Raw genomic sequence first — 13,495 nt, 5'->3', positions numbered from 1 at the left:
CCTGTGTTCCCTAAGCCCTATGTTCCCTCAGCCCAATGTTCCCTCAGCCCTGTTCCCTCAGCCCTATGTTCCCTCAGTCCAATGTTCCCTCAGTCCCGTGTTCCCTCAGGCCTGTGTTCCCTCAGCCCTATGTTCCCTCAGCCCTGTGTTCCCTCAACCCTATGTTCCCTCAGCCCTGTGTTCCCTCAGCCCTATGCTCCCTCAGCCCTGTGTTCCCTCAGCCCTGTGTTCCCTCAGCCCTATGTTCCCTCAGCCCTGTGTTCCCTCAGCCCTATGTTCCCTCAGCCCTGTGTTCCTTCAGCCCTATGTTCCCTCAGCCCTGTGTTCCCTCAACCCAGTGTTCCCTCAGCCCTGTGTTCCTTCAGCCCTATGTTCCCTCAGCCCTATGTTCCCTCAACCCAGTGTTCCCTCAGCCCTGTGTTTCCTCAGCCCTGTGTTCCCTCAGCCCTATGTTCCCTCAGCGCTATGTTCCCTCAACCCATGTTCCCTCAGCCCTATGTTCCCTCAACCCCATGTTCCCTCAGCCCTATGTTCCCCTCAACCCCATGTTCCCTCAGCCTTATGTTCCCTCAGCCTTGTTCCCTCAACCCCATGTTCCCTCAGCCCTATGTTCCCTCAACCCCATGTTCCCTCAGCCCTATGTTCCCTCAACCCCATGTTCCCTCAGCCTTATGTTCCCTCAGCCTTGTTCCCTCAACCCCATGTTCCCTCAGCCTTATGTTCCCTCAGCCCCATGTTCCCTCAGCCCCATGTTCCCCAACCCCCATGTTCCCTCAAACCCCATGTTCCCTCAGCCCTATTTTCCTCAACCCCCATGTTCCCTCAGCCTTATGTTCCCTCAGCCTTGTTCCCTCAGCCTTATGTTCCCCTCAGCCCCATGTTCCCCCTCAGCCCTATGTTCCCTCAACCCCATGTTCCCTCAGCCTTATGTTCCCTCACGCCCATGTTCCCTCAGCCCCATGTTCCCTCAACCCCATGTTCCCTCAGTCCCATGTTCCCTCAGCCCTATGTTCCCTCAACCCCATGTTCCCTCAGCCCTATGTTCCCTCAACCCCATGTTCCCTCAACCCCATGTTCCCTCAGCCTATGTTCCCCTCAGCCTTGTTCCCTCAACCCCATGTTCCCTCAGTCCCATGTTCCCTCAGCCCTATGTTCCCTCAGCCTTGTTCCCTCAACCCCATGTTCCCTCAGTCCCATGTTCCCTCAGCCCTATGTTCCCTCAGCCCTATGCTCCCTCATGAATTGATGTAGTTAGGTTACGGTTAGGGAATATAGGGCTGAGGAAACATAGGGCTGACCCCCCTCAGAGGATGCAATTTTAAAAGGCCTGTATTTGAAGCATTTCTCACACCTACGTGTTTCGGCAGAAGCCTTCAGTAAGTTTATTCAGCCACACTTGGATGGATTCAGTAGCATCAACCTCAGAAAGCCGGGAAATTATATATCAAACTTCCAGCCTTTGGCGGACAGTACAGTTAGCCTGCAATACTGAATTTACAACTTGGAGTAGGGTTTTTTAACTTTGGCGGTGTTTATTATCCATCCCTTTTCAACAAGCAAGGGCACCGAAACAACAGACACCCGCAGCCTTCTGATTTATGCGACTGCATTCTTTAATGAGAAATATTTCTCATACTTTTTGCCCACTAAAGTGGAGAACAAAGGTGACATTCAGCGTGTTATGTAGCCTCTCGCTGCTTTTCACGAGAGGCTGTTTTTGCCAACAGTTCTGTTATTGTTTAATCCCTCGGGGCTTTTTTTTATACTATGGATCACCTACAGTGTGTTTCCAAAGTGTCCTACAGTGCTTACATGAGATAAACAAAGGACTTTATCGCTGGGATACAGAGCTGAACAAATATAACTGGTATCAAGCAAAAAAAAACAGGACTGGGTTTGATATGGGATTGCTGTCCAAGGTCAACACACAACACTTTCTGGTTCTGGAGTCTGTTGAACCAGAGGGCCATGCTCTCTCTTTCTCTCTCTGCAATGGGGGAAATGCTCTGTCTCTATGGGATGACTTGAGACATACGGTGGGATCTCTGAACAGATGTCTTTTGGCAGCACTGAGAGAAAGCATTCATCCCAACACAAAAATCTTGCAGCGATCTCTTAAAAACTCATTATTAGATGCTGATCACCTCCTGAGTCTGGCTTCTAACCCATTCACTCACACGCTGACATTTTTTCCAACATCAAGCTGTACCATCTGTGTAGATTTTGGGTGGGTGGGTGGGTGGGGGGGAGTTGCGATCCCTCCAAAAATGTCTCAGTGAGTGCATCTAAAAATACATATTGTTTTAAGACATTAAGATTTGCCTTTTTAAATTGTTGTGTTTCAATCCTCAGTGGCAAAAAATACATAAAAAATCAGCAGAATACATTTTGTTCTGCACCCTCTCCACTATTCTCTCTTAGCCTCTCCCTCGTATTCCATCACTTGGTATTGCCCGTGTGGTTTCATTCGAGGCGGGATTTCAAAGAAACGCTATCGACAGATAAAACAGTCTCGATCACCTTTAACCTGCTCAAGCGAATCAATCCCCTGATAAAAGATTCCAGAGCCTTCCTGACGTGTCAGCTTGTTTATCTGGGTTGTCGGTTAGATAAAACATGATTCAGATGAGGCAACTTTAGCTCTGTTGAACCAGTAACTGAAGCATCTATTTTATAACATCAATGTTAGGTGTCCAGTCAGGATATGATGTGAATTTGCAGCATTATCTACTCAACAGAAATGTGCCGTCGGTACTAGACCTACTTCCACCAAAATACAAACCTTAAGACGAGTATCCTGTGTTGTTCCATTCACAACAAAGTATGCGACGGCTGTGCGTCATGTCTAAGACACTATATGGCCTTGTTATTTATGTATTTCTTTAAGATTTTCTTTCCCTTTTTGGATAGGAGGGTAGAGCGAGAGAGAGGGGGGAAGAAGACATGCAATGAGGATCCAAGGTTGGATTCGGTACCAACATTGTACCCGCACATAAGTGGGTAAGCCAGCAGGGTGCCCCTCTAATATACCAGTGACTGTGATTCCCAGACGTAAAGATAACCAGCTAGACCAGGGATAGGCAACATGGTCCAGAAAGGTCTGGTGTGGGTGCAGGTCTTTGTTCCAACCAAGCAGTTACACACCTGATTCTATAAGTTAACCAATAGTCTTTGCTCAGGACCTTGACTTGTAGACTTAGGTGTGTAACTCCTTGGTTGGAACAAACACCTGCACCCACACCGGACCTTTCTGGACCATGTTGCCTATCCCTGAGCTCGACCGTTCATTCCCTCGTGCACCCACACATGATGACGTCCCCATCAGACTGAGAGAGATGAGACAATTCTTCATGCTTTCTCATGTTAACTCATGATAAACCTGGATTTACAGCGTTACATTTGCCTTGACTCATAACGATGATTATAATCATATCATATCGTATCATATCATATCATATCATATCATAATAATGTAGCTCTGTCTACTCTCTGCTCCCCCAAAGTGGGACAGTAAAGCCAATCAAATTTTAAATCTTCATGGCTGAATCTCACATCCCCCATCCTCCTCTCATAGAGAGCTTGCCTCCAGTGTTTGTTTTGGCGTCAAGCGATGGGAGAGAGGATTCAGACACGGGGGCCGAGCCGCCCTCGCCCGCCTGGATCTCCTCAGGCGGGGCTGAATCGAGGTCATGAGAATCTCATCACAACTCAATAACCCTGCCGAGACGGTATGTCTGCAGGGGGGCCGGCCTCTCGGGGGGGGGGGGGGTGTAGTCCATGGACAGGGACCCTCAGAGACGGAGAAATAAATGTTTACTAAGGAAAAGAGGTAGGACGCACTGGCAGTTACCGGGGGGCTCATTGCAGTTTGACGGGTAGATCATAACGGTAGCAATTCAAAGTTTAGGGGGTATCCGGATGGGTGGATCATAGCATTAAACATAACATTACAAAATTGGATGTTCAAATCCCACTGGGCAACAAGACGTTCTGAGACACGATCCACATAATCTTATTGTCTTATTTTTCTTACCTTTCAGCCAGTTGCATATTTTCTTTTACTTGCAATTTCTGCGAAGTACTTTGTAAACTCTGTTTCTGAAAACTGCCGTGTAAATAAAGTTAATCGTCAATATCAGAAGCGTTCATGAGCATGGACAGGAAACACGACCATCCGTCGTCACAGGAGGGTATTCTTCATAACGCCAAGGATGCATAAATCCGCACAAAAATACACCGTTCACCCGGTGAAAGCTGGTAACGACAATGGTGGCGAAGCGCTTTTGGCGACAGCTACGGAGCGCTTCACATTGCTCTCATTTCTGACATGTTGTGGGTTGCTGTTGAGCAGCAGGCCCCCAGCCGTATTGTGTACCCGTTAGAGTGGTGGTTGTGTGCCGTACGGTAGGTGCAGCCAAACGAGGCATCGCCCTGTTCAACCATCCTCAAGAGCTTTTCACGCCCTCAGTGTCAGCTGTGCTCTCTCTCTCTCTCTCTCTCTCTCTCTCTCTCTCTCTCTCTCTGTCTCCCCCTCTCTCTCTCTCTCTCTCTGTCTCCCTCTCTCTCTCTCTCTCTCTCTCTCTCTGTCTCCCTCACTCTCCCTCTCTCTCTCTGTCTCTCTCTCTCTCTCTCTCTCTCTCTGTCTCCCTCACTCTCTCTCTCTCTCTCTGTCTCTCTCTCTCTGTCTCTCTCTCTCTGTCTCCCTCACTCTCCCTCTCTCTCTCTCTCTCTCTCTCTCTCTCTCTCTCTCTCGTCTCTCTCTCTCTCTCTCCTCTCTCTCTCTCTCTCTCTCTCTCTCTCTCTCTCTCTCTCTGTCTCTCTGTCTCCCTCACTCTCTCTCTCTGGGGTATTGCTCAACATTTGGCAGCTGCTTTCTATTAGCGCTCTGTTATGATGGAGGGGTGTGTGTGTGTGTGTGTGTGTGTGTGTGTTGTGTGTGTGTGTGTGTGTGTGTGTGTGTGTGCAGACAGTAACCCAGACCCCTTATCACAGGCAGTGTGGGGGGTTGGCGAGGTATGATGGTGGCGGCGGCTGTACAACAACTGACAGGCCCTTGCATTGAGCACCAGCGATATCGAGTGATGTTACAGAATCTCAACACACGAGTCCTCAGAGAGCCCGAAACCGAACACTCTGCAAACAGCAGACTCAACGGTCTCCCGGGACACATCTCCTCTTCTCATTCGCTGATCTCATATCGGAAGATGAGAGAACCCTTATCTTCTTTTATCCTTTGCTACGTTTACCTGCACACTTTCGCTGAATGTAAAGCGCACCGCGTTTCACAGGTACAAGATGTGCTGTGTGAACAAAGTTGATCGATAAGTTGATCGATTGATTGATTGACAATCTTGCAGCATTATTTCCACTAATGTTCATGTATTTAACCAACAACCAATACTGGTCCTATGAAAGTGTTGTAAAGCCAAGTGTAACTGCTTTACCTCCTGGTGTCCTTGTGCCCCTCACAAGTAGAATAACAGAGAGCAGAGGAAAAAGCTGTCTTACTTTCACAACAGACTGTTGATGGTCCATAAATCCGTGATTGAAGCTGGGCAGACCGTCCCTGAGAGGATGCAGAGAAGGCAGAGGCAGGGCAGAAACGTAGCAGCCTTGTTTGAGTTGAAGTGGAGCGCTGATCCCTCTTGTACCCCTCCCTCCTCTCTGTCCGGTCTCTCCTGGCTGTGGTGTGGTCTCTCCGGGACACGGGCAGCTCCCTCGCTCCACTGCCCCCGTCGGTGTAACTTTCCCCCCCGGTCTGAATGTTCCAGATGCAGTGTGGCGCCTGTCCCAGCCCCAGCCTGGTAGGTCCGTTAAAAACAAACTTGTTTGGACTTCCTCCCTTTCTCTCTCTCTCTCTCTCTGTAACTCCCCTCTCTCTCACTCTTCCTCCCTCCCTTGGCTCCTCTCTCTCTCTCTCTCCCCTACGCCCTCCCCCGGTGGACTTGCCTCTCCCATGAGCCAGTGTTTAAATCACATGCAGATGGAAGCCTGGACTCTCACAGACACTGGAAGAAAAAGAGAGAGAAAAGGCAGAAAGAGAGAGAGAGAGAGAGAGAGAGAGAGAGAGAGAGAGAGAGAGAGAGAGAGAGAGAGAGAGAGAGAGAGAGAGAGAGAGAGAGAGAGAGAGAGCATGAGGACAGTGGGTGAGAGAGAATGTGAGAGTGTGTGTGAGAGACAGAAGAGAGAGAGAGTGTGTGAGAGAGAGAGAATGTGTGTGTGTGTGACAGGGAGAGATGTTGGGGGAGAGAGAGAGAGAGAGAGAGAGAGAGAGAGAGAGAGAGAGAGAGAGAGAGAGAGAGAGAGAGAGAGAGAGAGAGAGCAGTGAAGTAGCAAAAATGACCCTCGATCCCGTGTCTGGTGTATGTATGACAGGCTAGCAGCCAGCATGGCCATTCGGAGCACATATCTCTGCCCCCGAATGGCCGAGTCAGATTGGGTGTTAGCCGCTCGTCTCCACTCGCCGGTCCTGCGGTACCCTTTCACCTCAGTCAAAACAGACAACAACCCCCTCCGCTCCTTCGTCTCCTAATCACAGCGAGGGTGGGCAGAGAGGAGTTGGGGTATTATGAACCCCGGCTCTCAACAAGCAGAGAAGAAACAGCTGCTCCCAACCCCAATCCCCACGCACACACAGACACACACACTCCCCAGGTTGGGACTCTCTCCCCAGGATTTGTTTTCCGACCGTCGGGCCTTCATGAGGTGCTATATCTAAAAATACAGCGCGAGGCTCTGAAAATCGTCGCCCGCCTAACAGGAAGAGACCGAGTCGGACAATTCCGACACAAAGGAAGTATTGTCAGGGCCGGCCGGGCCCATAGGCGCTAGTTTTCTTCCCGGTGGAATGAACCAAATGACCGAAACCAAACAATACACACTATGTTCCTCGAGTTCCTGTACTTTATATAGCATTGTTGCACATCCTGCATATCATGCTGCACACTTGAACACAGTTCCCAGGACGTGCACAGTTGCTCATGTGCGTTTCATGCCGTTACATGTGCAGCCTGTGTTGCAAATGTGTGTGACTTGCGTTGGCATCGCACATCAGTATAGTCTGGTCCGTTGTTCTTCTGTATAGAGCATATATACCAGTATTTATTTGCAAAAGACGCACGTGATGGCACACACATTGCACGGAGCACATTGCATATATGTGACAAACTTTTGAACTTTGAACTTTGAGGAGCAATAAAATCACAAAACTTCCAAGGAGGTCTCATTCCTCACCCCAAAAACCCACAATGGCTTTGTTACCGTATATAAATCCTGCTCAGGTGGTGAATGAGGTCCAATTTTTTTCTTCTCAACTTATGAGGCACCCCCCTCCTTTCATATTTATTTCTTCGTAGTAGCACCACTACAACACCCCCCCCCCCGTATCAGAACTGTGAAAAACGCATTAAAAAGCTCACGCGCTTTTTAATGCACATGCTAAAAACTCGTGACCACGAAAGACAAGACGCGTCACGCGTGTTCACGAAGGCAGGCTAAAGGCAGGAGACCTCCTCCTCCTCCTCCTCCTCCTCCTCGGCCCGGCCTTCACAAAGACCGTGTTGTAAGCGCTTCCAAATACGTCCAAAGTCATGCAGCCCCGGTCCAGAGGAGGACCATGTGGAAGATATATATATGTCTCATATGACCTATAAACAGGTTGTCACATTCCGGTGATGTATGGAGGAGACGTCATTCCAACTCCTCTGCCCCGGAGCAAAGAAAAGGCCCTCAGCGACATGGATGCCTCCCCCCCCCGGCGTTCAACTCCGCATAGGAGAACCATGGTGATAGACGTACAGTATCTGCTTACTGTCGGGAGATACGGATGAACGTATAAAGCCTCTGTTTGTCAGTTTCTTAGTGTGTGTGTGTGTTTTTTTAAAACATTGAATTTGTTTAAGATACTCCAGAAGGGTTATTGCGATTGAATGCGGAAGCCCTTTTGGGAAGATTGCCCGATAAAAGTAGGAGTTGTTTTGACAGAAGAATAATCTTGAGTCATAAAAAGTACCGTCATAGTCGTAAAACTTCATGTAGTAAACGTTTTTTTTTGTTTTACATTTTCTGAGCTGAAAACATGTTGGTAGGGGTCTAGGACGGTAGAATCGATTGCCCTCATGATAGATTCAACAAAGATATGACATGCCTCACATGGCCGCTTAGGGAGAGAAAATCAATTTTTCTTCTATATAATGGTGATGATGATGATTATTATTATTATGTTGCACTGTGTAAAAAAATGAGAACAATAAAGCTATATCATATAGATGTGACGTCGTTATTTGCAATGCCTTATGCTGCATAGTGGAGCCTATCAGCAAACCAGGAAGTCATTTTTTTCACATTCATGCATTGACTGCCAGTGACATCACCGGTGAACACAATTTCATTGGTGTTTCAGAGACATACACAAGGCTGTTCGGTATTATGGCCGCTAATGGCGCGTTATCCCTCCATATATATATATATATATATACGTATAATCTCCCTCTCACCCTTTTTGGTGGTGTGTGTCTTCCCCAAATTCGGGTCCTCTACCAGAGGCCCGGGAGTTTGAAGGTTCTGTGCAGTATCTCAGCTTTTCCTAGGACCGCACTCTTTTGGACAGAGACCTCAGAGGTTGTTCCTGGAATCTGCTGGAGCCACTCTCCCAGTTTGGGGGTCACAGCCCCCAGGGCTCCTATTACCACTGGGACTACTGTGGATTTCATCTTCCACATCCGATCTAGTTCTTCCTTCAGCCCTTGGTATTTCTCTAGCTTCTCATGCTCCTTCTTGCTGATGTCGCTGTTGCTCGGGATTCCTACATCGATCACTACTGCTGTCTTCTGCTCCTTGTCGACCATCACAATGTCTGGTTGGTTAGCCAGCACCTGCTTGTCAGTCTGGAACTTGAGGTCCCTCGGGATATTAGCTCTGCCCAGTCTCGACCACCTTCGGTGGTGTCTCCCATTTGGATTTGGGGACTTCCAGTCTGTATTCGGTACAGATGTTTCTGTACACTATCCCAGCCACTTGGTTGTGTCTTATAGTGTACACTTTCCCAGCTAGCATCTTACACCCTGCTACTAAGTGCTGGACTGTCTCAGGGGCGTCTTTCCACAGCCTGCATCCAACTTTAGCAAGATCATAAGAGATATCTTCCTTAACATCAAGGCCAGGTGTCTTGGGGGCCGGCGCCAGCCCAAATACTGTTACAGCGGGATCCGACGAAAGACAGTTTTCACCATGCCATTGCTGCCCAGCTTGGACCTGAAGAATGACCTGTCCGAGCTAACGGAGCTGGTCCAGACCTACAAACCGGAAGTGACTGAGGCAGCATGCGAGCTCATCTGTGACTGAGCACAGAAAATCTTGAGGCGATCTTTTGACACGGTGGTAGACACATCTTTGCACATGCATTAAACATGCGTTGAACAGCGGTGTTACCTGCGGCTTGGTCGGGCATCCCTACAGACACAATTGGCCGTGTCTGCGGGTGGGAAGCCAGATGTGGGTATGTGTCCTGATCGCTGCACTAGCGCCTCCTCTGGTCGGTCGTAGCGCCTTTTCAGAGAGGTGGGGGAACTGGGGGGAATAGCGTGATCCTCCCACGCGCTACGCCCCCTGGTGAAACTCCTCACTGTCAGGTGAAAAGAAGCGGCTGGTGACTCCACATGTATCGGAGGAGGCATGTGGTAGTCTGCAGCTGTCCCCGGATCGGCAGAGGGGGTGGAGCAGCGACCAGGACGGCTCGGAAGAGTGGGGTAATTGGCTGGGTACAATTTGGGAGAAAAAGGGGCAAACCCCCCCCCCCAAAAAAACAAAACAAAGCATACATTGAACAAATCGGGTTTCCGGAACGGATCGGGCAATGACACAACCTACTCCGCCAGACTACAAGCTGAAATACTATCACTATTATTATTATTGTTATTATTATTAATAAGATGGCCCTGTGATGGCCTGGCGGCCTGTCCAGGGTGTCTCCCCGCCTGCTGCCCAAGACTGCTGGGATAGGCTCCAGCCTTCCCGCGACCCTGACAGATGGATAAGTGGTTCAGATAATGGACAATGGATATTACTATTATTATGATCATTATCATTATTATTATTGGAGATTAGTGGGGTGTGATCTCTTGGTTAAAGTGCAGTCTCAGGACTGCAGGCCATTGGGAGGGGCACAGTGCCCTGATCTTTGAATCACACCACTGTTGTTTTATCCCAGAGATCAGGGAATGATAAGACACATAGGTCTTGTGGTGTTTTGACTATGTAGTATTGTCGCCTCATACTTCCCCATACGGTTTTATTCTCAGCACAAACCCTCTCCGTACGTGTGAGTCAAGTCCTCACTTGAACTGTCGGCTCTTTTTGTGATAGGGTTTGTTTTATGGCAGTTTGCCTTTAATTGCACTGGGAGCGCCTTTTATTGTGTTGTCTTTTGCTTTTTATTGCAGCTGTTTTTCTGAAGTTGAGTGAGAGCCGACACACTCCGTCTATCAGACACAGAAGCCAAAGGCAGAAAAGGAAGCGTACGAAGAATAATCAAAATTTCCCATATTTCTATCACACATCAACCTGTGAATGGCCTTTCTTTTTTCGTTTTCCTTTTAGCATGTCTTCTTCATTTGAAGCAGAAAGTCTCCCACCCTTCTTGTTTCTTGATTTGTGGTTATTTCTGTTGAAGGTGGTGTAGCCTGTACACCAGATAGTATAGTACTCTGGAAATACTATCGGTGGCGCAAATTCACGTTTGCAGCAGCCTCACCCAGTACCGGTGCAGGAAGATGGCGGCGTGAATTCACGTTTGCGGCGGCTTTACCCAGTACTGTCCATGCAGTGTCTTTGTCCACGTTGGCATCTAAGTTTGTCTTGGTTTGATGGCTGGGAGAGCTGGTGCTGGATCGGCTGGGAGAGCTTGGTCTGCTGCATCCTGTTGGCCCAGGGACCATGGCCCTGCCTGGACCTGTGCCCGAAGATGCAACACCGAGAGAGGTCTGACAGGATGTGGAAGCAGGGCAGGCTAAGCTAACTGCTAGCCCATGCAGACCGGCAGTTCCGATAACACCGAGGGCGGTCCGGCGGCGGTCTCGCCTAGCCTTGACTGTGTTTTTAGTGTCGTCGTGTGGAGTGTGGGGAGGTGTGTCGGGGTGTCTGGCTGGGAGAGCTGGCGCTGGATCAGCTGGATCGCAACTGGATCGCAGCTGGTCTGCTGCATCCTGTGGGCCCAAGGACCACGGCCCTGACCGGAGCTATGCCTGAAGAGGAAACACCGAGGGCAGTCTGACAGGACGCGGAAGTGGGGCAGGCTAAGCTAACTGCTAGCACTTGCGGACAGTCATCCTGGCTGGCATTTGTTCCCCTGGACAGAGATTTTTTTTTTTTAGTTTACATATACGTGTTCATTTATATGTGTTCTTGTAGTTTTTGGATATGTGTTTTTGTCTTTGTGTTGCACTGCTGTGGGCTGGGGGAAACAATGTTTCGTTTCGTTTCATGTGTGCAAGTGCATGAAATGAAAAGACAAATAAAGTGTTTCTGATTTTCTGATTACTGATAATGGTGAAAATCATGATTGTTTCACTTTAAAGCTACTCATCTTAGCCCGATCTCATTCTTTATTTTCTCATTCTAGGTCTTAGATTACACGGTAACGTGAGAGGCATGTCGGACACCAAATCCAAGTGGGCGGCTTGCTTCTCTTGCACAATTTTGGTGCCTTCTTCTGCAATACTTCAGTGACGCACTTTTGGTCCATAATCAAAACATTTACAAGTCTCTCTTCGAGAAAACAGAAGTGGTCCAAACAATGATCCGGCTAAATGCTAGGGTTAGCAGGACCACACTCAGATTACCACAGCAGCTCACTGAGATGGAGGGGAGTGCGGACTGCGGCCAGAGGAGCTTTATAAACACAACAGGAGATTGCTCACAGGCTGCAGTCATGTTGAACGGCCAGGGGCGGGGCTGAGGCTTCATAGAGGCAACAACAGCAGCCATTCTTTACCTCCTCCTCACAATGGGTTGACTTTGGCACGGGTGGGCCATCTTTACTGTTGACCTATTCGGCTCAGGAATCAAAGCCGGCAAGGTCGTTCCTGTCGTTGGGAGGGCTTTGCTGGCCCTGCCAGATTGGTGGCACAGTTGGCACGGCCCGGCACAGCATGGCACCCTGAGCCAAAAAGAGCATGGAGAGATCTGTGCCACCAGCATCAAAAGACCCTGCTTTAGCATAAATGCTGCTGAGCAGAATTCCCCTTCTGTTGACCCGTGTTCGGTGATTGATGACACTATTACGTAACCTTCTTTATTCCCGGTAAATGGATATCTTACCGGTTCATTTTAGGGTTACAGGGATTTAGTGGACCACTACAACCGCCAGCCAACCTTTGCACTCCTGAGTATTGGCTGTATGTGACCCATGAAGCGTCCTCTGCGGCTTTACTTTAGTTATATTCCCGTCCTACTTTCAAATGAATTTTAAGTGAATAATTAAATGTAAAATGGTGTGTTTCCATCAGATATTAGATTTGTTTAAGTGAATAAAACCCTGAACATAGTCTTATACACATCTTACACCATTTACCATACATATATATATACATATTGCTGCCTGTTTTAGGCTTTCTCATTTGTTCCTCAGAATAAACTCTGGTTACCATATCTTTTGGCAAATCTTGATAAATGGCTGCCATACGCTCATCTAATATCACCGTTAGGTTTTTTTTCTTCTTCATATATCAGTGGCGCTGTTTCTGTTCCCATCCATCACTGCCAGTGTGCAGCTAAGCAGAAGTAAACAGGGGCTCGTGTGATTGAATTATATTCGCATTCCATTTTTTCGCTTGGCAAATGCGGCCCCATTGCGATTTATTACACTTTTTATCCAACAAAAGTTTATCCACCTTAGTGGAGCTCAGCAACTTTTTCGCATCTTTTGGGGGGATTTTATTTGATATTTGCTGTTTTCGTCGAGCCTTTTCCATCCCAAACAGTAGCCACATGAAAATGTTTGGTGACCACCAGTCGGTCTGAACAGGAGAGTCAGGGAAATGCTGAAAAACAGGAGAACGTAAAACGCACCACCGTGAGCTGTTTCAAGACGAAACTAAGACGTGAATGGGGGGACAGACACGTCTTCTCCAGGAAACGCTGACGATGTGGTTTGTCTCCCAGCGCTCCCCGTGACTGTGTGTGTGTGTGGCATCGGAGCGAGCGAGCGTTTGTTGTGATAGAGGTTACAGTTTTCTCTGGTATGTGTGGAAAATGTAAGTCGACACCCCCGGCCCGGGGCAAAAGGGGCAACCTCCCTCACCCCGAGGCCCCGGCGGACTCTCCGGTCTCCCTGGTGTCCCTTCAGGAGAGGAGGCCATGTCGGTTTTTGCTTTGCTTTGCTTTTCTGGGGGTGACCCCAGCTCAGGAAGAAGGATATTTATCTAACTGGGACAAATTGTTTTTCTTTTCTTATTTTGTGGTTATTTTGTGGTACTTGCTGTTCTACTAAGGCTGGAAG

At 48.5% G+C, this 13,495-nt stretch overlaps 1 protein-coding gene across 1 annotated transcript in view; it reads right to left on the bottom strand.

The window, feature by feature from the left end:
- Positions 1-5,884, bottom strand: part of lama4 (laminin, alpha 4) — a 52,093-nt gene extending 46,209 nt beyond the window's left edge. The window contains exon 1 of the mRNA XM_056294614.1: positions 5,509-5,884. Within this exon, the coding sequence (XP_056150589.1) occupies positions 5,509-5,535 (27 nt within the window). The 5' untranslated portion in view covers positions 5,536-5,884. The remainder of the gene's footprint in view (positions 1-5,508) is intronic.
- Between the last annotated feature and the right edge of the window lie 7,611 nt (positions 5,885-13,495).

The sequence above is a fragment of the Lampris incognitus genome, chromosome 15 (genome assembly GCF_029633865.1).
Source record: "Lampris incognitus isolate fLamInc1 chromosome 15, fLamInc1.hap2, whole genome shotgun sequence".
Classification (NCBI taxonomy): domain Eukaryota; kingdom Metazoa; phylum Chordata; class Actinopteri; order Lampriformes; family Lampridae; genus Lampris; species Lampris incognitus.
This window is presented reverse-complemented; position numbering and strand designations above follow the sequence as displayed.